Raw genomic sequence first — 21,512 nt, forward strand, 5'->3', positions numbered from 1 at the left:
AGTAACATACTGTCATGAATGATAAGGTTTGCTATAAAGGTGTGCAGGATGGTGTGCTATAAAGATTTTATTGATTTGAGCTTTGGAATACCGTATTACTCTTAAACAGGGAAGTCAGGAGAAAATCATGGCTGTCATCCTAACAGAGCCAATGCTCAACATTATCTGATGAAATTCTGGTGTTGCTGAAATGAATGACAAATTCCTACTTCCTTCAATAGGAGCAGGATTTTGCTCCTATTGCACAATTATGGTTGATACAGGCAACATATATATGTGTGTGTGTGTGTATATATATATATATATTTATTTACATATATGCATATATATATTTATACAGTGTGCTCTTTTAACTAAGTTAAGAGAATTCAACTGTCTTAATTAACATGAAGAGGACTTTGCCTATCTCGAGAGAGGCAACACATGTATTAAGGATATACATCATATGTGTACACATGTATCAATTCGTATTAATACAGAGTGTGATCTTTAAACTCGCTAAATTAACAGAATTTAACTCTCCTAATTAGCAGCGACAACATTTCATCTTTCCTATATTTGATGGAGGCAACCTGTATACATATATGTATCTGTAAACATGTACATGCACCAGAGAGTGTATTACCTCTGTAAATGATATAAACGTATGTATGTATACGTGGGGACTAATGCGCCTATACACAAACCTCTTTTAAAGTAATTTGGAGAGTTAAAAGAGCACACGCCGGCTATTTTTATACCTCCGCAGAGCCCAGCCGCTCCAACATTTGACAGGGAGCAGGGGGCCGGCACCGCCGCGATCTGTTTAACGCCGTCCTGCGCACGAGTACCTATCGCTGCAGGCTCTGCTGCATCCTGCTGACTTTCGTGCTAAGCCCCGAGCAGCGGGCCGGGCCGGGCCGGGCGGGTCCTGCCCCCGCAGGACGCGGCGCGCAGGGCGGCCGCGCAGCCCCCGCGGAGCCCCCGCGGCGTTTGACCGCGGCTCGGCGGCGGCGGGGGCTGCGCCCGCGCGGGGCGGGGGCCGGCGGGGCGGCCCGGGGGCCGCGGCGCCGCCGGGGCCGGCGCTGGTGCAGTCACCGGGCGGGAGGCGGAGCCGGCGGCGCCGCGGCGGCGGCAGGTGCCCGCGGCGGCGGGATGGTGCCGGCGGCCGGCGCGGGGCCGTAGGGCGGCGGCGGGCCGGGCCGGGCCGGGCCGGGCCGAGCCGAGCCGTGCCGGGCGGCGGCGGCGGGGGGCAGCATGGGCGGCAGCGGCCCCCGGCTCCCGGCCGCGGCTCTGCTGGCGCTGGCGGCGGCGGCGGCGGGGGCAGCCGGGGCGGCGGAGGCGCGGGCCACCGCGGAGAGCCGGCCGCCCGACGCGGCGGCGATGGGCGCCGGCGGCGGCACGGCGCCGACTCCCAGCGGCAGCGCCCTGGAGGAGACGCGGCTGCACGTCTTCACGCTGGACTACCCCCATGTGCAGATCCCCTTCGAGATCACCCTCTGGATCCTCCTGGCGTCCCTCGCCAAGATCGGTGAGCGGCCGCCCCGGCGGGAGCGGGGCCGTCGGGGCCACCCTCCTCCCTCGGCGGGACCCCCGGCGGCGGGGCGAGGCGGGTGCCGGCGGCTGGGGCGCCCCGGGGCCGCGGGGGATGCTCTGCACCGCGTCCCCGAGCGGGAGGTGATGCCCGGGCGTGACTGGGCTGGGAACAGACACTTTTCCTTCGCTCGGGAAAGGTAGAGCGAGCGAAGAAAGGAGATTGCTTCCTGCCATTAAAGCAAAGCGTTCATGCCAAACTATTAGGACTATCGCTCGAGAGTTTACTGAGCGCACGACAGACTTTTCCCTACTGTCATTTGAGCACTGCTTTCTTTTTCTTAAAATAACGCCGGATATAATGACAGTTCCATAACATAACAACGGATCGATGGAGAGCAAGTATTAATGAGGCTAGAGTAAGCCTCCTCGTTGTACTTTCCCACCAGTCACTTGTGTCCTGTGAAAGAAAAAAAGAATACAGAACTGAATGAGTAAGAAAGGCTACTTATTCCCTCATGTGGAAAGTATTTGTATTGCATAGTTTCAGTGCGTTTTGTGCAGGTTATATATAGTGTTTTTAATTAGTTTTCTGTGTCCCATATGGAAATGATGAATCACATATAATAATCTAAAGAAAATCAGATAAAGGCATACTAGTGATCTATCTAAAAATCAGAAAAATCTCCATAGATGATGAACGTTGTATCTCCTTAACTAGAAGATCATCTTAACTTCAGGAATAAAGCCATGGGAACTAAAGAAAAGGTATACAAGTATTCCACTTGTTTGATTGAGAAGTCTGATTTTGCACCACAGATTTCTGTGCAAACTGTGGTCATACTCACTCTGATAAAATATTCTGATAAACCTTGAAAACGTTGACTTCCAGTTGTGCCATTTAAATAGGTTTTGGGTTACATTCTGATTAGTGCTCACATAGTTCTGACTCTACCTAAACTCATGCTTGAAACTCACCTCCAACCCCAACTAATGTCAAGGTTGGAGGCCAGATGCTCTAACCAAATTAACTGCCTATAGCTTCATTACCTTCTACAGAAATATTGTATGTTGCATCCTTTTCAGATGTATGCATCTTAATGCATGAAAAATGCATTAAGGTTTGCCTACTTAGTCTTGAGTATGTATTTAGGCTTTTGAAGAATCAGGATAGAGTTCATGTATGATACACCCAGATATATCATGAATTGCTATAGCTAGATCTTATGGAGGTATATAAAGAATTAATCTCAGCCAAATTAAAATAATAATGTAAAATTGCTCTAGGTTCTGAGTTTAGATTTTATAATAAGAACTCTTGAATAAGCTAAGACCAATGAGACTGATGTATTTTATAAGATTTCAGTGAAGCCATTTAAAACATCTAAACACACACTGCTACAGAATAATGTACAGTTTCTGTCGGATTGCATTCGTTCTAACCATTACAACAATTTGCTAGTGCATAGGCATCTATAAAATAAAAAAAAATGGCTTGACTATCTTTTTTTTTTCTAAGCCGACTATAGTAAAATAAACAAGCAAACAGTGTAAATGAGGAGAAATGGGTTTGATTTTTAGATCTTTTCAGTTACACCAAACAAAAACTAGTGTCAGTAATCTAGGGCATTATCTCACTTAATATTAAGTGTGCACTAAGCAATAAGGGCCAGATCCAAGAGAGGTCCTAGGTGTGGCAGTGCTGAGCTTCACCACACCTCACTGCAGGGGCCCTGACTCTGAGACTGCAATTAGGAACACCCAGTTCTTGCTCCTGGAGCACTTTTGGCGCTTCCTTATCCAGCGCCTGCATCAGACAAACCTTCCCAGGACAGGCCCTCATTGCTCACAGATCACATTCCCACAGTGTTAATTTTTCGCTCGTTTGTGCCTTCTCTTATATTAAAGATGACCCACGCAGATAGTTCTCTAACCACTGAGATGTAGAAATATTGGCTCTGCTGCATCCTTCTCCTACATTGTTGCTGTGAGTGGGTCATTTACACACATTTCAAAGGGATGGAGGGAGTTTTACAGCCTCTCTGACGATGCGTAGCCCTGAGATAGGCCCGGGATTCTCTGACACACTCATCTCCCCAGGATTTTGTGCCGGGCAGCATAGGCATCTTGCCCATGTCATGCCAGGTGGCACGAAATCCACGAGGAGACTCATGCGCTACCCAGGAAATTTAGATGTGTAATCTGGTGTTGCAGATTCCTTTCTGGGGCTAGGTGCTGAACACGTACACGTGGCACTGCAAACCTATATGAATTTAGCTCTAACTTCTTTTCAACTGCAAGGATCTCAGAAGGCATGGTCAAATTTAATAATACCTCTCACCGTGTGTGAAGAATCCCAAAGACAAATATATTACAGCACCTTTTTATCACTTGATTGGAACATTTTTGTACAAACACATTTTTGCAGAAATATAGTTTCATTGCAGCTGGAATGTTCCAAAGAGGTGCTTATTTCTATAGAGGATTTATTTGAACTGTTTCTCAGATCCTGGCTGTGATGAGGTCACTGTAGACTAGGATTAGAGAGAGCAAGAAAGAGAATGTGAGAAAGGAAAACATAGTTGTCAAGTAGAACTTAAACATTTTGACAAGGCACATCTTCACAAAAACGTTATAGAAAGATAGTGCTTTTTATTCCGCGTAGAACAAAAACACATTTTGAAACTTCAGAAGATCTCTTGAAAGGAATTGTTATTTTCTGAATATCTCTAGTTATTTATTTGTGTAATGATCTTGTGTAATGATACTATAAATAAGATGTTATTAATATTCTGATGGACTCTACCAATGTACAAGTGGGATCCAGTGTAGTTAAAGTATGCCATACTACCTAGACAGTGAAAGTCTATCTACAGTTTTGCTTAATCCTTATGCTATTAAATTTACAAAATATTGCCTAATTTGTCTAAATTCCTGTGACTCCTACCTTTAATCACAAATGCATGATTAGAAATGCTTCTTCTGGATACATAAGCCAGTATCCTTCCTACGGTTCCCTCCTGAAAAAAGGCTTAAACTGTTCAGCACCTGAACTCTGAAAATACCCTTGAAAAATTCATGTATATTCAGCAGTATATCTGACATTACCAGCATCAGATATACTGGATTTCACCCCAGAAGTAGGAGACCAGGACTCTAAGGACTTCTAAATTGAAGATTATTGGATTTACACTTTAGAAAAGTGTCTTAATGCCCAAAGGCCTGAGGGTAACCATCTTCCATGCTAGTTGAAACTGGATCACTGCACAGTCAGGAGTCCAAGAGTCAGTGGTCAGAGGAGCTGAAAGTAGCTGTGAGCCCAGGTCAGATTCAGCAGAGTGGTCAGAGCGTTCACGTGGTGTGGGGAGTCCGCTTCCAAGGTTGTCCTCTGTTTAGTACCATGATAGCTGCAGTGAAATGCATCCACGTTCCTGGTGCAGGTCTGCAGCCCCAGGTCTGCTCTCCCTCCGGCCTCACAGGGCTAGTGCTCTTGACCACACAGGTATGGATCTGGCAGAGCAGGGATGATATCCCTCATCCTACAGGGCATCTATGCCTAACTTAATGTGCTCTCTGGCTTCTACTAGCTCTCAGCCCTTAAATCCTGTAGGATTACCTGTGAATGCCTTTCATGGAGCCAGGCAGTTTTTTAGGAGTTTTGGCGCAGCTTACATGGATAAAAACCACACCTATCATAGCAGGAGCCTTCCCATTACCTTTACAGGGTAAAATAAAACCCCAAAGGCTCTGAGAAGGTCTGAACTTTCCAATAGGAAAGTTTAAAGAAGGAAAGGAAGCAGTGGGATTTTTATTTTATTTTCATAATCAACACTTCATTGTCTTTGTGTTAGAACTGGTTGGGATGTTTTTGTTTCCATGAAAAGCTGCACTAATAAAAAATCCCCTCCTCTTCAATTTTATTGAGAAAATTATTTAATATACTACTGAAAGTCCTCTAAAAACTTTACTTTTAGCAGAATCTGCTTACTTACTCTGGAGAAGCTTCAATCACAGTGTTAGAAATTTTGGCCTCCTGCCACAGCAGAAACTAATACAAGTCATAAAATATTTTTTTGGAAGAGGAGGAAAGGCGAAGAGTCAAGTCTCCAACCATAAATTCTTGTGTCTCCAGAGTTGTTACCTCTCCTACCCATACAGCAAACTGGATATTGGTGATTCCTATTTGGAGGGATGATGGTGAATTTGGCAGTCCTTTCAAGAAGTCACATTGGCTATATTTCTAAGTATTAAAAAAACAGTCTGTATTCATGCATAAAGGAAAAAATGCAGCTCGAGCTACTTACTTTTAAAGATAGTTTTAATAGGTATAGAATCTGTATGTAAAAAGCTCCCCCCCATCCTTCCTAACCATTTTTTTTCCTAACTAAAAGCTCAGTCTGTCTCTCTCATGAACAAAATCTATGGTGAAAGGAGAGTTAACAAAATAGGTGTCACAAGATACAAAAGACTGAAATTGAGAAACTGGGTATGAAATATGCTAAGTTTGTGCTTATTTAACTGTTTCAACTACGGGTGTGATTTTTACTGAAATAGTTTTACTGAAATAGACCTCCGTTATTGCCACACCCAGTGTTTCTGTGTGGCTCTCATTTAAAATAATTAAAATGCTTTTTAGTTAGGCAGGAACTGTAGGATCTTGTGGGTGTGGACAGTTTTCTATATAATTATGTGGGCTAAATATAGATAAGGAGGAGCCTGGAAAAGATTGGCATCTCCAGGTCCTGAAATGCGACCTTGGTGCGTAAGGTTGACCATTCCGTTAGACTGGCCAGAGTAACTTCCTTTAAAATTTTCCCCAGTAATTACAAAAATCATGTTTTATCAGTTAAAAAAAATTAACTGCTAAAATTAATTGGAATCTTTAAATCAAAACTGCACAGCTTACAGAATTTTAACAGGCTATGAACTATTTAACAATTAAGTCTTCATTCAGAATCTTTTTTATTTTTTCCAATACTTTATATAGTTCTTTAATAGGGATTCTTGACACTACCATAATTCATATAATATAGAACAAGGACCATAATAATAAAGGCTACAAGGCTACTTAATGGAAAACATGCAGTTTTAGAGGTTCCAGTGGATGAGGATGAGTCTGTAGAACACTTCCTCATGGTCGCTGAGGAAGTGACCATGGGTCACTGGGGCTGATCATATGTGCCCATTCCCCTAGCTTTGAGAATCTAAAAGATACCTAAAACCAAAATTAATATACTTTTAAAGTTCTTTTGTGACGCTGTGAATGGAGACAGGAGTAGTTAGTATGATTTTTTTTTTTCTATATTTAGGTGTAATCTTGCACTAGAAAAGTCTTTGGGTAATCTGATTCTGGAGGATTCAATATTGCAGAAACAAAATGCTTTTGCAAACAGAGCCCTTGCACACAATTGCTCCTGCCAGTTCAGCTATTAACAGGAAAGGACTATTCGGTAAATTAACTGAACTAACTACCCTAGCTGATAAATTTATCTTGACCTATTGTGGTGGTCCATTCCAGTCTTTACAATGAAAATGGACTTGCCCTTTGATTACTGCTTGTTTGCTCTACAGACTAAGATAACAGAATCCAGCATAGTATTTTGGATTCTCTACAAATAACTATTTCACTTTCTTGTGTTTGAATTTCCTTTGAAGGCTTTCATCTCTATCACAAGTTGCCCTCAATAGTACCCGAAAGCTGTCTCCTTATTCTGGTTGGATTGCTTCTTGGTGGGATTATTTTTGGAGCACAGGAGAAGTCCCCACCTGTAATGAACAGTGATGTTTTTTTCTTGTATCTTTTACCACCAATTGTACTCGACGCTGGATATTTTATGCCAACTCGTCTTTTCTTTGAGAACTTTGGTACCATATTCTGGTATGCTGTGGTAGGCACGCTCTGGAATGCTTTTGGCATTGGAATTTCACTTTTTGGAATTTGCCAGATTAATGCATTTGGTTTGACTGATATCACATTGCTTCAGAATTTGCTTTTTGGCAGCCTCATTTCAGCTGTGGATCCTGTGGCCGTTTTAGCAGTTTTTGAAAATATTCATGTCAATGAGCAGCTTTACATCCTGGTGTTTGGAGAATCTTTGCTGAATGATGCTATAACTGTGGTAAGTTACTTGATCAATGATTACTTGATAAATGATAAATGATTGTTTGCAAGCCATAAATGACATGTTTGCATGTCTTTATATCTAGTTAATACAGTTTGCTGAAAGAAGGGAGTCAGTGAGTGCTAAGGTGCTTATGCAATCCTCTAAATTTTAGACTAGAAAGTATAGTAGTTTAGGCTACACCAGATTAATGTGCAATGGTAACATATTTTATCTAGTCATTTTGCTACCTGATCTCTTTAGTTTCTATACCTTAGAGTTCTGCTGCTTCAGAAATCTTAAACCAGAGGTTTTCCTCACCTGAAGGTGAGGAAAGGTCTGGGCAGGAGAGGACAACGGGCCTACATATACACAGGGAGACTGGGCAAATCCATGAGATACCACAAGCACAGTGTCCAGCTGATGCTGATCTTTTGCATGTGCTTGTCTAGCTGTAACTGCTCGGAGACCACCAATATAGTTCTTTCAGGCTACGGTTGAGCTAGGACAGCCACCTGGAGGTAGTCTTTTCTAATCATTAACTAGCTGAACTGGGTTTGTGGTGCTGACCTGAGGACATCAATTTGCAAATTCCATTAACACTCCCAATGCCCCTTGTTTGTACCTGGTGACACCATGTCTGGAACATTACTGCCATTTATCCATACCTTACTTGAAGTCCTGGCTGTGTTAACTATGTCCTGTCATGCTTTCTGTTTTATGAGCCATATAAGTCCAGTTTGTTGTATACTGGAAAGATTCATAAGCTGAGTCCACACCTTCCCTGTCTGTCACTGGATTCTTACTTACTGTCCCCTTCCATGCAGAATTGTCCTTCAATTTTCATACTTTCTAGGACTTTACTTGATTAACTTTACACGTGTGTACCCCATCCACTTAATCTGAGTCTTGGTGCTGATCATTTCTTTCTTCTGCTTCCTTGGGAGTACTGTTTTTTATTTTTCCACTTACGCTTCACACTTCTGATTCTATTGTTGCCAACCAATTGAATCGCATCCTCTCTTACAGGCTTGCCTTAAAGCCTAGCTTTTCTCATTAGTTGACAGCTGAAACTGCCTGCCATTCCTAAGCTGATATTTAATCCAGTCCTGAAAAACACTTGATGTAAATATTGATATGCAAATGACTGTAATTCAGCCATGACTGTGCCATCTCTTTTAATGACCACTCATGAAGTGGAATTGTTTTCACGTAACCTTTTTAGGGGAAAAAAAGGATATATTTATCTTAATATAAAGAACCTTCTTTGTGGATTTTCCTAAACAAATTCTCTTTTTTTCAGTCAGAGAATCATTCACTTTACCCTGGAAGACCAATTAGTCTAGCAAAATTTGCAAGCAAAACACTGTTTTCTTGATGGAAGTATTTCTGCATGCAATTGCCCAAGGGAGGATTACTTCAAACCACAATTTTTAAAGGCACTGCCATGTACCAATAACTATGATACATAGCTTTCCTATAGGCATCATCATTGCCTTCTTGTAAATATAGTCATTTTCTCACGGAATTTATGCCCAGATGCACTGACGGGGGGGGGGAAAGGGACGTTCTGAAGAACCTGTTCGGCCAATCCAGCATATATTTATGAGGGAATAAAAGGACTCTAGAGTATGTTTGGTCTTACTTCCTGGCTACTGCTTAAAAGTAGTACTTGGCAGAAGATCAAGTGGTTACCACATGCTAAACACTGGTCTGCTAATATCTCCTTGTTATGTTTTTCCACACCTGTAATCATGTGATTTTACTTAAAATGTGACCCAAGCAGTCACAGAAATCCCCTGTGGATTGCCCTTAAAAGACCTTGCCTCCATACTTGTCATAGTGCTTCTGGGCTGGTTCTCTTGGTGATGCCCTCAGTAAGATGGGGGCACGGCGTGGGAGGGGAGTTGAAGTCAGGCTGGCAGTCAGCAGAAAGCTGCTTAATTAATGACCCTCAAACACTTGGCCACTACATTATCAAAAAACCAGAGGCTATCAGATGTGCTGTGCAGAACGGCATGGCTTTAGTAAACATACTTTCTAAATACTTTAAGCCCCTCTTCCTACTATACTGCTCCCTATGTCTTTCCGTTCCTAATAGAAGCATTTATTGGGAAAGCAGTGTCATCTGTGCTTCCCCTTTTCAACAAACTTGCTACCACACTTTGATTTTATAGATAAAGCAAGATTTGCTTTGGTAGGAATCCAAACCTTACTGTACTTCTAAGATGGGTTAATCTACCTTTATCATCGTGTCATCTTCCATGCAGCCATTCAGGACTGAGACATTTCATGATATGTCTGTGCATTTGCATGACCTATTTCACCCACTGATGGAATTTTGGAGTTTGAATTTGACTGGGGACAAAGTTTGCCAGTCAGCCGTAGTGCTTCTTGTTTGGGGTTGGTGCTTTACCGAAAGACTGCTTCAGTAATAACTAGCACAATGGTATTAAATGGCAAGATCACAGCTGAAGTTGAGTGTTAGTAGTTCAAATTCCACTGCTAGGCTTAAGATCACAATGAGGGAGCCACTGTCATTATAGTAATATTATTCCCATGTTAGAAAGCATTACAGCATTTCTCTGTATTATGCCTGTTCTAAAATCTTTATTTTAGAGTGTTTTAAAGTAATTTCAGAAATAAAAGGTAATAACTGAAAATTGGTGAAAATAAGCAATTAATGTCTCAGAAGAGCAGAGAGACTTCGACAAAAGATTGAAAAATTATTGGTGGTTCTTTATTCTCTGGTGTAACCTTCAGTGAGTTCAGCTAAAAAACACTGAGTAAATGCAAAGCTTGAACTTGAAAACGCCCATTCTCATACCAAATGCACTGAAGAATATCGCTAGTGCTGCTGCTGTTTAACCCACCTAAAAGCTTAAAGAGTTGTAAAACTGTAAAACTTTACTCTAAAAACCTTTAGCACAAAAGGGAGGTAAACCTGATTATGAACTCATTTACACTAGTGTAAATTAAAAGATTAAAATCATGTTCGTGGCATTTTGTAGTCCTCATTACTGTTTCTAGTATGGCAGTCTGGTTTTGAACCCAAGTACAAAGAACATTACTTTTCTTCTTTCAAATAAATTATGGCAGCAGACTAAAGGTTTGTAGGGCAATCTGCGCAGAAACAACAGCTCCATTCTAACTATCTGCAGGGTGAACACTGCTCCGTGAAGGTGAGCTGATGTTTTGGAAAGACTACTGCTTGAATTGGTCAAAACTGTAAGTTTCTTTATAAGCAGCTCTCAGCGGCCTTATTTCAGAAACTTCAGAAATATATGTATATATATTTATATAGCTTTATATATATTTATATAGCTTATTTTAAAATACAAAGAAGGCTATTTACCTCCAATTAAGGAAAATCATCATCTCCCCTAATACATACCAATTGATCATTTTGCAAGGTCAGATTCCCTAGGTGTCTTGAAGAGTAACAAAACTCTGGTGTGTGCCACGAAGTGCCACGAAGTGATTCAGGGAAACTGCTCTGCTTACTTGACATGAAGAATAGTATTTGTCTTCAGCCTGTGATTCATGGAGCCATGGGAGTCTGCAAACTGAAGGGTCTTTGTAAAGTGACCAACACAAGCACACCTATTGTTAGTTGGGTTTATTTTGATATATTTTCCCCATGTAAATACATAGGGTCTGCAAATCAAGACAGGTTGAAAACCATTGGCGCCTACGGCATAACTTTCTAGTCATTCACAGGATAAGTTAACAAGGCACAGAGCAAAGACAGGGGTCTGCCTTGCTGCAGAAAGATGAATGGATTTGCACAGGTGAAAACCGACACTTCTCCCTGGTGGGCTCGTCCTGAGCCCATCATTCTTATGAAATAAATAACTCATGCTCCTACACTTGCCCTATTTATCACTTTCTAATCAGAAAATTCTGGTGACCTTGCTGGATTTGATTTGACCTTCTTTTTTCGTGCTAACACTGGAATTTATTTTTTCTCTTCTTTTTCATTTCTTTCCCTTCACTTAGTTGAAAGGACCCATAATAGGCCATGTCTTTACATTAATCTTTAGTGAGGACTTGTATCTGTGTAAGACCTATCAAATTTTGTCCAAGAAAAGCTCTACAACTTCTTTTCTGCCATGTGAGAGAGAACAAGACTGCTAATTTGACAAATCCCTTCCAGTCACTGTTCAAATATGTACGTGTTGGCACAATGCAAGTACTGAGAAAATATTGCTGTCTCAATAACATTTCTTATGGAGGAACCTATTTGGTTTACTAAAAATTTCAGAAGGAAAGCAAAGATTTAACTTTTGTAAGCTTTCCAAGCTGACTAGTGTGGTGTTTATTAAGAACACCAGCGGTGGCTTGGTCTGTGAACCTGATTTTCACTTCTGGTGTTTATCTGATCTGACAGGAATAGGTGCACACGACCAAGCCTTTGTGTGGCCAAGGAGACTGTGCAGCCCTCATGGTATCACATGGCTGGGGGCGTGTGGGCAGCATCAGGCAAAACTTAAATCTCCCTAGCAAATCTGCAGCTAAGAGACCTTATAAGTTTTCTTTAAGAGTCACTGATTTTATTGGTGAATAACATTCGTAACTAGAACACTGTATATTAGAGAAATGTGGACTTTACGTAATTTCCTGTGTAAAATGGAAAAGACTCTGGCCAAGAAAATATGAAAAACTTATCGACGCAACTTGTTTTGGAGAATGGTTATGACCAGTTCAAAAATGAAACTGGGCGAATTCATAGAAATGGGCCTATTAATGGGAATTATATCCAGATCTCTAGAAACACTCCACAGCTTGAAAAGTCTTTACACCACTGGATTCTTAATTGCTAATATGACTGCTCCATGGATGCCTTGTTTCTTGTACTCCTTCTTCAGGCAGCCTCTGTGCACTCTTCCTACGCCAAATGGATCTACAGTCTGATTCACTACTTCAGCTCTTGGTGTCTTACATAGCTCACGCATATGAAAATAATCTGATTTTTCACTGATTATGAAACTATTTTTTCCTCTTCTTTTTATTTTTTTTCTGAAAATAAGTACAATCTGAAATGGCCATTTCTGGAGAAATTAGAGCTTGCAAATGATTGAGTTTATAGAAATAATGGATAGAGTTTTGACCAGGACTTTGAATTAGCCAGGTAAGGATTCTGCTCATGACTGTACTCCTGACCTACAGAATGACACCTTTTGCAAGAATGAGGATCATGGTATTTACCCTTCTTTGTGAATCTCCCTGATATATATGGATGACAAATAATATGCCAGAGGTACAAAACAGCGTATCTCAAAAGTGAGTTCAAGGTAGATACAGAAATACAAAGTCCAACATTGAAATGGAGGAAGACAATGACACAAAGAGAAATTAAGAAGAGTTCAGAAACATAATGTGCTTTCTTTTTCCCATAGGTCCTGTACAATTTGTTCAAGTCTTTCTGCCAGATGCGCACAATTAAGGTTGTTGACATATTCGCTGGGATTGCTAACTTCTTTATAGTGGGGATCGGTGGAGTATTGATTGGAATCCTTTTGGGATTTGTAGCAGCATTTACCACCCGTTTCACCCATAAAATCCGAGTGATTGAGCCACTTTTTGTCTTCCTGTACAGTTATTTGTCATACATAACAGCTGAAATGTTTCATCTCTCGGGCATCATGGCGTAAGTACCCCAAACTTCAGTAATAATAGCACCCAAATAAGAATGCCAAAGGAAATTGCAGATTTTGCAAACTTTGCCATATGGCGTAGTTCCATTGTGCATGGCAGTGAAGCTGGCTTGAGGATTTCCGGCCTCTCCCCTACTGTTCCCATCCCATTGTCTCATCTTGCCACCACACCAGCTGTGTCACTAAAACTGTTCATGGCATCACACCATAAACCATATCTTTCAAATGTTCCAAGTTAAAAATAATCCCTTGCATTTTTGATGGTGTTATTTTTAACCCAGATCAGTTCTGTGACCTGTGTCCTGGTGTGACCCCACAACTAGTCTTAAAGACATGACTGAAGGGTGATGAATAATGATGTGGGGGCAGCAGTGGTTGAGAAGGAGTGGGAGTGGTAGCCAGGATATTTCATGAGCTGGCTTCACAACTGTGCCAATGTTCTGTGAAACTACATCTTCACTTAGACATGTGAGCAGCCAGTAAGTACCATGCAATGAAGGTGATGAAGGTGAATATATCATTAAAGCAAAACTGCTGCTGGATTACAAGTGCAGTAAGGTTTGGACAAATGTAAGATTTGCAGAATCTAGTCCAATGGTGATATAACCCCATAACTTAGTTTCCTGATATGTATGCCTGTGTATTACAATGCTCTTTGTATGTATATAAATATGTATAAAATAATATTATTATTCTCACTTCTAACAGATAAAAATACTATGCTTTCTCACTCCTGGGCTTCAGTAAAGAGCATAGCCTTTATTTTATGCTGCTTATACTGTAACAACCTCAATTTTAGCAGGAGCCTTTATGACACTACTTAAATGGTTTTCTCTGGTTGCAAGCAATATTTTTAAAGGCCAACCTTTTTTAAGGTCTTTGTATTGTTCTAGTGACAAATATGAGTCATTCAGGCATTAGAAACATAGCTTTCTCTGAAAGCTGAGATGTTACCTCTTAGTATCTCTATTTGATAATACTTCTTTTAGTGATTAACTATCTTTTAAGAAAGTGAAGATAGGTTTGATGCCATGTCAATTTAAGGTTTTCTGGGGCCAATTTCAAAAAGGAACTTAGAGCTGATGATTCACTAGTATAGAAATAGAAATAAGCCACAAAAAGGAAGAGTTTAGTACTTTAATATAAGTGAAGAGCTAAAGATTGCATGGCTTGCTTGCTCTGATATGAGCCTAAATAAAGTAACACATGCATCCACTGTGACCGAGTTCATAGATGTGCCATCTCTTTTCCCTAGTGTCTATTCATAGCATTTGTGTGGTTTCTAGTTTCCTCCTCTTCTTAAGTCAGATGTCCTTGACATCCTATGATCAAGTACTTAAAGGGCTTCTAAACCAAAAACGTGTGGCTAAACTGTATATGGAAAAATTGTAGTAGCATGCATGAAAATATTGAATTGGACATTCTACACCTAGAATAAAACGAAAAGGGCACCATGGGTCTGCTAATGCGTAAGTGGAATTACTGCATGCCAGTGCCAGGAATCAGCACACTAATGCTTCACACAGCACAGATAAATTACTTTTTTTTTTTATACTAGTGGCCCCTGAGTGGGTGCAAAACAATAGAGGAAACATGAAGTATTTTCTTACGCTCCAAAAAAGTTACCTTCTGTATGCCCTGTGTGTGTTTTGACTCTAAGCATATTTTGTAGTAGCTAACAGAGATGAGTAAGTCAGTAACACTCATGGGGAGGAGGTAGAGGTCTCTGCAGAGGTGCAGTGTCTTAGCAGTTAGGAGCTATATAGCGTGATCCCTACCAAGCAGTGCTGGTGAAGGCCTTATAGCTTCTGCAGGCTTCACTTTCACTTGGAGTAGGCCTACCCCACGCTCTTCACATTCGATTAGGTTTCAAACTGCAGAGAATATTCTGCTCTGTGTCACAGAGTGCAACATGTACTGACATTGTGTGCCATTTCCTGCGACAAGTGACTTATGATTGTGTTCACTTGCTTCTGATTTCACCAAATGACCTTGGAGAGTCCCTTGCAACTTGGGTTGTTCAATGCGTCTATGATTCTGTGGTCATTTGGAGTTCAGCCTGTAGGCAACAAACACCTGGTCTCCCTCTTTTCACCCATATCCACTTGAGTCCGTTAAATATTGAACCCGCTTTCTTCATAGCCTGATGCTATGCGACAAGGCATTGCAGTTATGCACTACACCATACTTCAGATAAAGTGCATCAGCAGGAACATACAGTATTAGCAAATAAATAACGTACATGCGTAGAGTACGTAATTTCTGTGCAACAAGGAATTCACTGGCAAAGCAATAGAGGGGAAGGTGCTTGTCTCTCTTCTGATAAGTCTGTATGCTTGTTCTGGGGACAATGATTCTTGAAACATCTGTGTATAACTCCTGAGTCAGGTGACTCGGCTTAAATAGCTAAAGGACTGAATCATATCCTTGTGAGCCACAATGAGAAAGTTCTCTTCAGAAGGAGAGAAAATAGGTTCTCCTGTAATTAGAGCTGGGCTTGAATGAGGATCACGGGTGTAAAAAATACAGATGTGCATCTGAACTTTATTTGCCTGTTTTCATTTCTAATTATAATACTGCATTTTCTGCTTACTTATTTCTTATAAAGGCTGTGAAAGCATAGAAATATTAGTATGTATTTCTTTTGCAACCATGAATTAGCAGGCTGTAAGGAATGAACATTGAAACTACTGTAAATTTAGTAGGTCAAGGAAACATGAGGATTGAACTCAGTGGCCTTGTTTATTCCAGCTATGACAGAAACTGTACTGTTTGTACAGGAGAAGTTTTATTCTTCAGAGGCACTGAAGGTTGCAGATTAAGTGTAATTAACTTTTTTTTCCCCTCCCTTTCTTGACCAAGGCAACCACCTCAGGTCACAGAAATGGAAGCTAGAAGTAATGCATATATGGACAAGAAATATGAAACAAAGCATACCTAAGCTTCTGCTTAGATTATGGTAACAGTGAGAACCTAATCTGGAAATAAGATATTGTAATGCTGTATATAACATCTTGTATATCTTAAGAATTTAATTTTATCTTATATTCTGACACTCTGTTGCTGTAAAATTTTAAGTTGAAGAGACTTCAGTAGGGTTTTTTTTTTTTTTTCCTAACCTGAATAAAATAAGCTGAAGAGACACTGAAATCTTAGAGTGAGCATTGAGTAGCTGTGGAATAGTACTCTTTTAAAAGTAACAAATAATAAGCAGCACTATTTGGTATACTGATGAATTAGTTCAGTTGCTGACACTAATTGGGTGAATGTAAAATGTAACTGAAAAAAAAAGTATATATGAGTGTAGTCACTTTAAATTCTAGTTATTAAATGTGGGAGGTGTTTTAAGTTACAGCTTACAAAGATCCCGATTAATCCAGTGACAGATTCTTATCAGACATCTATTTACGGTGTCTGCATTACCTCAGGATCCAAAAACAAACTGTGCCCAGAACATGCTTCCTTACTCCCAAGTTGCAGGGCTTTCCTAAGTGACTATAATTATGAAAATAATTTATTTTAAGAAGATAATAAAGAGTAGTATTTTGTTTTGCCTTTGATGTGGATTTGACAGCCCTAGTGCTATGGGCAGCAGGCCACAGCTTTGAGACTCTGGAATAACTATGTGTCTGGAAATGGGTATTGTGCAGCCTGCCCATTGCATTCTTGATGTATTTGGAATTGCTGCCCCTGCACTTGCCTACTCTATTGCCTGTGCAATCGATTGGAAGCGGCCAGGATGCACTAGACTTCTTGTGTAGGTAAGCTGTGCATGCACAGGAGAGCTGTCCTGGGCCATGACATAATGTGGGATATTTTTTGGTCTATTAGTGTGGACTTCACAAGACTGTGGCTTGTGAAGTACATTAAATAACAAGAGTTCTGAAGAGGGAAAGCATTAAGCAGATTTGAGACCCTTCACATATTCCTTTAATGTTGGTCACTGGAGCTATGTGTGAACTGAAGAACGTGGAAATGTTTCCTGGCTTCTAGCTCTGGGAGTATGTCCTGGCCTCCATGTCAGGACAAAATCCAGGCATGGTCCAGGTCTTCTTCTTCATTATTCAGAAGATGTACAGGTGATCTCTTCCCAAGACTGTAGTGATTCAGCCAAGTCCTTGGTCTGGAAGACTGCAAGAAGAAGAGCTCTGAAGAGCACCTGTACTGGCAAAATGCAGGACCTCTCTTGTTCCAGCTACACACTTAAACTAGAAACATTACCTAAACCATTGAGTATTGCAGATAGGAAGTTTACATACTTATGAAATATGCATTTTTTTCCTTTCTGTGCTGGATCCCAAATAGCTATGATGACTGCTTCCCAAAGAGCATGCTACTCTTGGGCCAAGAGGACCTTGCTGTTCAAGATCTTGATGAAATAGGGTGACAAGGAGGAGAGTGGATAATCATGTCAGTACTAAGTGCAGATGAGGGCCTGGGAGTGTTTTAATCCAGCTTTTCTTCTGCTCAGTCTTGAAGTTTGTTTAGGTACTAAACTAGCTTTCAAATAAAAATGGCCATTTTATATTGTGCTGACTAGACTTCCTCCCTGTCACTAACTATAGGTGGGCAGAAATGGAGGTTGAAGGCCAGGCTAAGGTACACAGAGCCTTTGCTCTTCTGCTAGCAACCTATCTGTCCCCTCTTCCTTGGATTCCCCTCATCCTTATGTGCATGCAGCGTCCTTTCCAGTGCCCGTGTGGCCTCCCAGATTCATCAGTCAGAAGTAATGCTTCTCAGCCACTCTGGGGATGAGAATATGGATGTATTGGTGGGGTCAGAGATCTACAACTACATTTCAGATCTTAGATTTTCTCCTCCAAAGCCAGTCATTCTGGCTTTACATAACAGAAGGAAACTTTGGGACAAAAGAATGCACTAACTTTAATTAATTAGGAAAACGTGTTAGGAGACTGGCAGTGACTACAGCCTCAGCCTCTGTTGTGGACAGCCTCCATCTAAATGTTAAGAAAGTATATTTTTTGAAGTACTTTTGAGGTCACTGCTGTTTCTGTGATTCCTCTTACTGCTTTGCAAAAAGATCTATTCAGTCCATTCTTTTAGAAGACAGACTTTAGATGTATTTGCTCATAATCACAGCTGCAGGCAGGACCACACTCTAGAAAGTGGAGGCCGTACAGGAGGTGACAGTTCATCACTTGCCAGAGGTGATGTGTTTTGTCTTAATGGTGTTCTGGACCCCCTCTCCTTCCAGCTAGGTACGTGCGAAAATGAGAATTTATACTTTTAGAGTCCTCAGTGGTCTTGCCTGAACTATCCCTTACTTTGTCTTTCCATTTGCTCTCACAATCAGGGATATTTGAGTTGTTGGGAGATGGGGCTCTTGTCTTAGAGGCAGGATATACTCAGTGAAAGTTTCTCTGTACTGGGATCTCCACAAGACATGTGAGAACCTTCTTCAGTTTTTCCAGGAAGAGGCTAGCAAACCTACCATGTTCCTCTGCCCTAAGAGAGAACAATGTGGAGATGAGAAGAGATATCCTCTAAGTTTGCAAATATTTTGTATAAACTACGTCTGCCAAAATTGGGATAAATAAACTTGGAATAAGTCCTCATGGACTATATTCAGAAAGGCAACATAGATACACATCTCTCTCTCTCTCCACTTAGGTTTAATCTGTGTTTTGACTCAAAACAAGGGCATATATAAAGTTGTATTTAACTGGAAAATCTGAAGAGACTTGGTAGCAGGGAGGGGAGAGATGCTTTTGCCTTAGGTAGTACAACCAGGAAAGACAGCTCTTTCACAATGAATCTTGCCACCCTGATAGTTATTAGGTGATTTAGACTGTGCTTCCCCTACACTGAAGCAGAACCTTGAGGTTATCCTCCAGCCAGCACTGCTAACCATCCTTAAGCCTGTAAACCTTCTTTCTCAGTGGTCCTCAGCCATCCCTGCACCATGAGCAGATTTACTGAGAAAATGGTATACAGTTGGTATTGTTATTCTCTGCTCTTCCTGCTGCTTAGAAAACTGTGTTCACTAACACAGGCTCAGAGCCTGGGCGCATAGACACATGCATAGTAAGTCCTGTCTGTTCTCTCATGTCCATCAGCTGAGATGTCCATTTCATTAATTTGTAGGCACTTTAAATGTGCAACTGCACCAGCATGAGTGCTGGTGGCAGGTTTCTCCTGTGGGGGTCGTGGTCAGCCCTATGCATAGGCAAAGCAAGCTTGGTGTGGAGAAGAATGACAAATTGTCTATGGCCTTGCTGCCTACCTTAACTGGAAAAAAGGAGATGGCTAGTCTGTCACTGAGGATGAGGTATGGGATGGGATGGGGAGCAACTTCTGATGGGAAGGGAGGGAAGTCCTACCCCAGGATTTGCAGTTGCCGTCCTAGCTTCTTACATCCTTCAGCAGCAGTGGGAGTAGCTATCCCTGCTCACCAGGGCAGGCCCCCTGGATCTTTGAAGCTCTCTCTTTTTTCAAGTTCAAAATATAGTTTCAGTGATCCCTGCACAGCTCATGTGAATTTAATATGTGACAAAATTCTCCATATACTGATGTCTTCTCTGAAAGTTCTCCACTGTGGAAAAAAAAATCTTGTATCTAAAACTTAGGTTTGCTACATCTATAAATTTAAGATTGGTTAGTGATGGGTTCAGTCATACTTTTTATAATTTGTAAAATACAAATACACTTTGTATTTTAAAAAGGAACATGGAAAAGTGATTGGCATTCTCCAGAAATGAGATGAGCTAACAGAAAAAAAGCCAATGAAACACAGAATAATGTTTGCCTTTCAGGATTACAGCTTGTGCCATGACCATGAACAAGTATGTGGAAGAAAATGTTTCCCAAAAGTCTTACACAACGATAAAGTATTTTATGAAGATGCTAAGCAGTGTCAGTGAAACCTTAATCTTCATTTTCATGGGAGTATCTACAGTTGGGAAGAATCATGAGTGGAACTGGGCCTTTGTTAGCTTCACCCTCCTTTTTTGTTTAATCTGGAGGGCATTGGGTAAGCATGTCTAAGACTATGTGTCGATGTTCTTTACAAATGAATCTTCTAGTCCTACCTCAAGTAGAAAACTTCAAATTTAGGTAGAGTCCCATTAGCCCATACAATGTTCTTATTTATCCAGTGTCTTTTCAGGGTCAGCTCTCACCTTTCCCCAAAATAGTACCCAAAAGATCAATTTGATCTGAGCCTGCCCATATGAAGTCAGACACAGTCTGCATGTTAATCACGGTGAACACTTTGTATCTAAGTACACATTTATTTACAAATATGCACAATTACTTAAATAATTAGAAGTTCTGGAACAACCAATCAGGCTTTCTTTTTTAGTGTTTGCTAGGTTTGTAGGGTTTCCTAGTCATTGGTATATATAGCATTAAACCAGGAAATGCTGTAGTTGAAATGCTGTTCAGGAGTATGTGAAAAGAAACTTCTTGACCTCTCCTGTGTTTACAGTACTAGCTCTTTATCTTTCACATCAGGACTCATGTGCAGGCCAGACCTATAGGTCTTAAGCCTGCCTCTCACCCCAATTCCTTCAATGCTTCAGTCACTTCATGCATGCCAGTGGCTCATGCTCTGGTCTGCTTCTGCACCCAAACTTCCAGCTCCTAAGTGTCCCTCTAGTGCAGATAACTATTTCTCCTCCGCCCCACCTACAACCCCACAATTAATTCCACATGCTCTAAATCAGCCAAGCAGCCTGACTGCCTCTCAGCTCCTGGCCACCAGGCTCACTTCTTTCACTTGCCTACATGCTTTTACTACTGAGCCAGTACCTGCACCCCATCTGTCTACACAGAGGTCTACTGTGTCTCTCTGGGTCCTTCGCTGTCCAGCCACACTGCTCTTCTTTTTCCTCACTGCAAGCCTGAGCTCCAGGTACAGCCTTGCAAGTGCTTCTGGTGCACAACGGTCCTGGTGCACATGCCCAGCTGTGATCATTTTACCATTGGGAAGAGGGAAGAAGGAAGAAGGTGGTCTTTGCCCATCTAGTCACTGAAAGTGGCCCTTTCCCTATCCTGGCTCAAAGCAGTGGTTACACTCTCCGCAGGCCAGAGGAGGAGGACTCATAATAGAAGGAAGAGGAAACAAAGGGCAAGGCTTGAGTGAAATTGCCCTTTTCTCCTGTCCTCTCCCCTCCTGCACTCTGCATCCACTTCCACCCTCTCTCAGTTGTCATCTCAAGAACTGCCACTGTAGCCCGCACTCCCCAAAAAGCTTAAATTTGTGTTTAACTTCATTAGCGTA

The 21,512-nt window shown here is 41.4% G+C and overlaps 1 protein-coding gene across 1 annotated transcript in view; it reads left to right on the plus strand.

The window, feature by feature from the left end:
* Positions 1-1,347: 1,347 nt before the first annotated feature.
* Positions 1,348-21,512, plus strand: part of SLC9A2 (solute carrier family 9 member A2) — a 33,154-nt gene continuing 12,989 nt past the window's right edge. The window contains exons 1-4 of the mRNA XM_062575157.1: positions 1,348-1,510; positions 7,168-7,631; positions 13,013-13,263; positions 20,044-20,261. Of these exons, the coding sequence (XP_062431141.1) occupies positions 1,363-1,510; positions 7,168-7,631; positions 13,013-13,263; positions 20,044-20,261 (1,081 nt within the window). The 5' untranslated portion in view covers positions 1,348-1,362. The remainder of the gene's footprint in view (positions 1,511-7,167; positions 7,632-13,012; positions 13,264-20,043; positions 20,262-21,512) is intronic.

This window comes from Rhea pennata, chromosome 1 (genome assembly GCF_028389875.1).
Source record: "Rhea pennata isolate bPtePen1 chromosome 1, bPtePen1.pri, whole genome shotgun sequence".
Taxonomy (NCBI): Eukaryota; Metazoa; Chordata; class Aves; order Rheiformes; family Rheidae; genus Rhea; species Rhea pennata.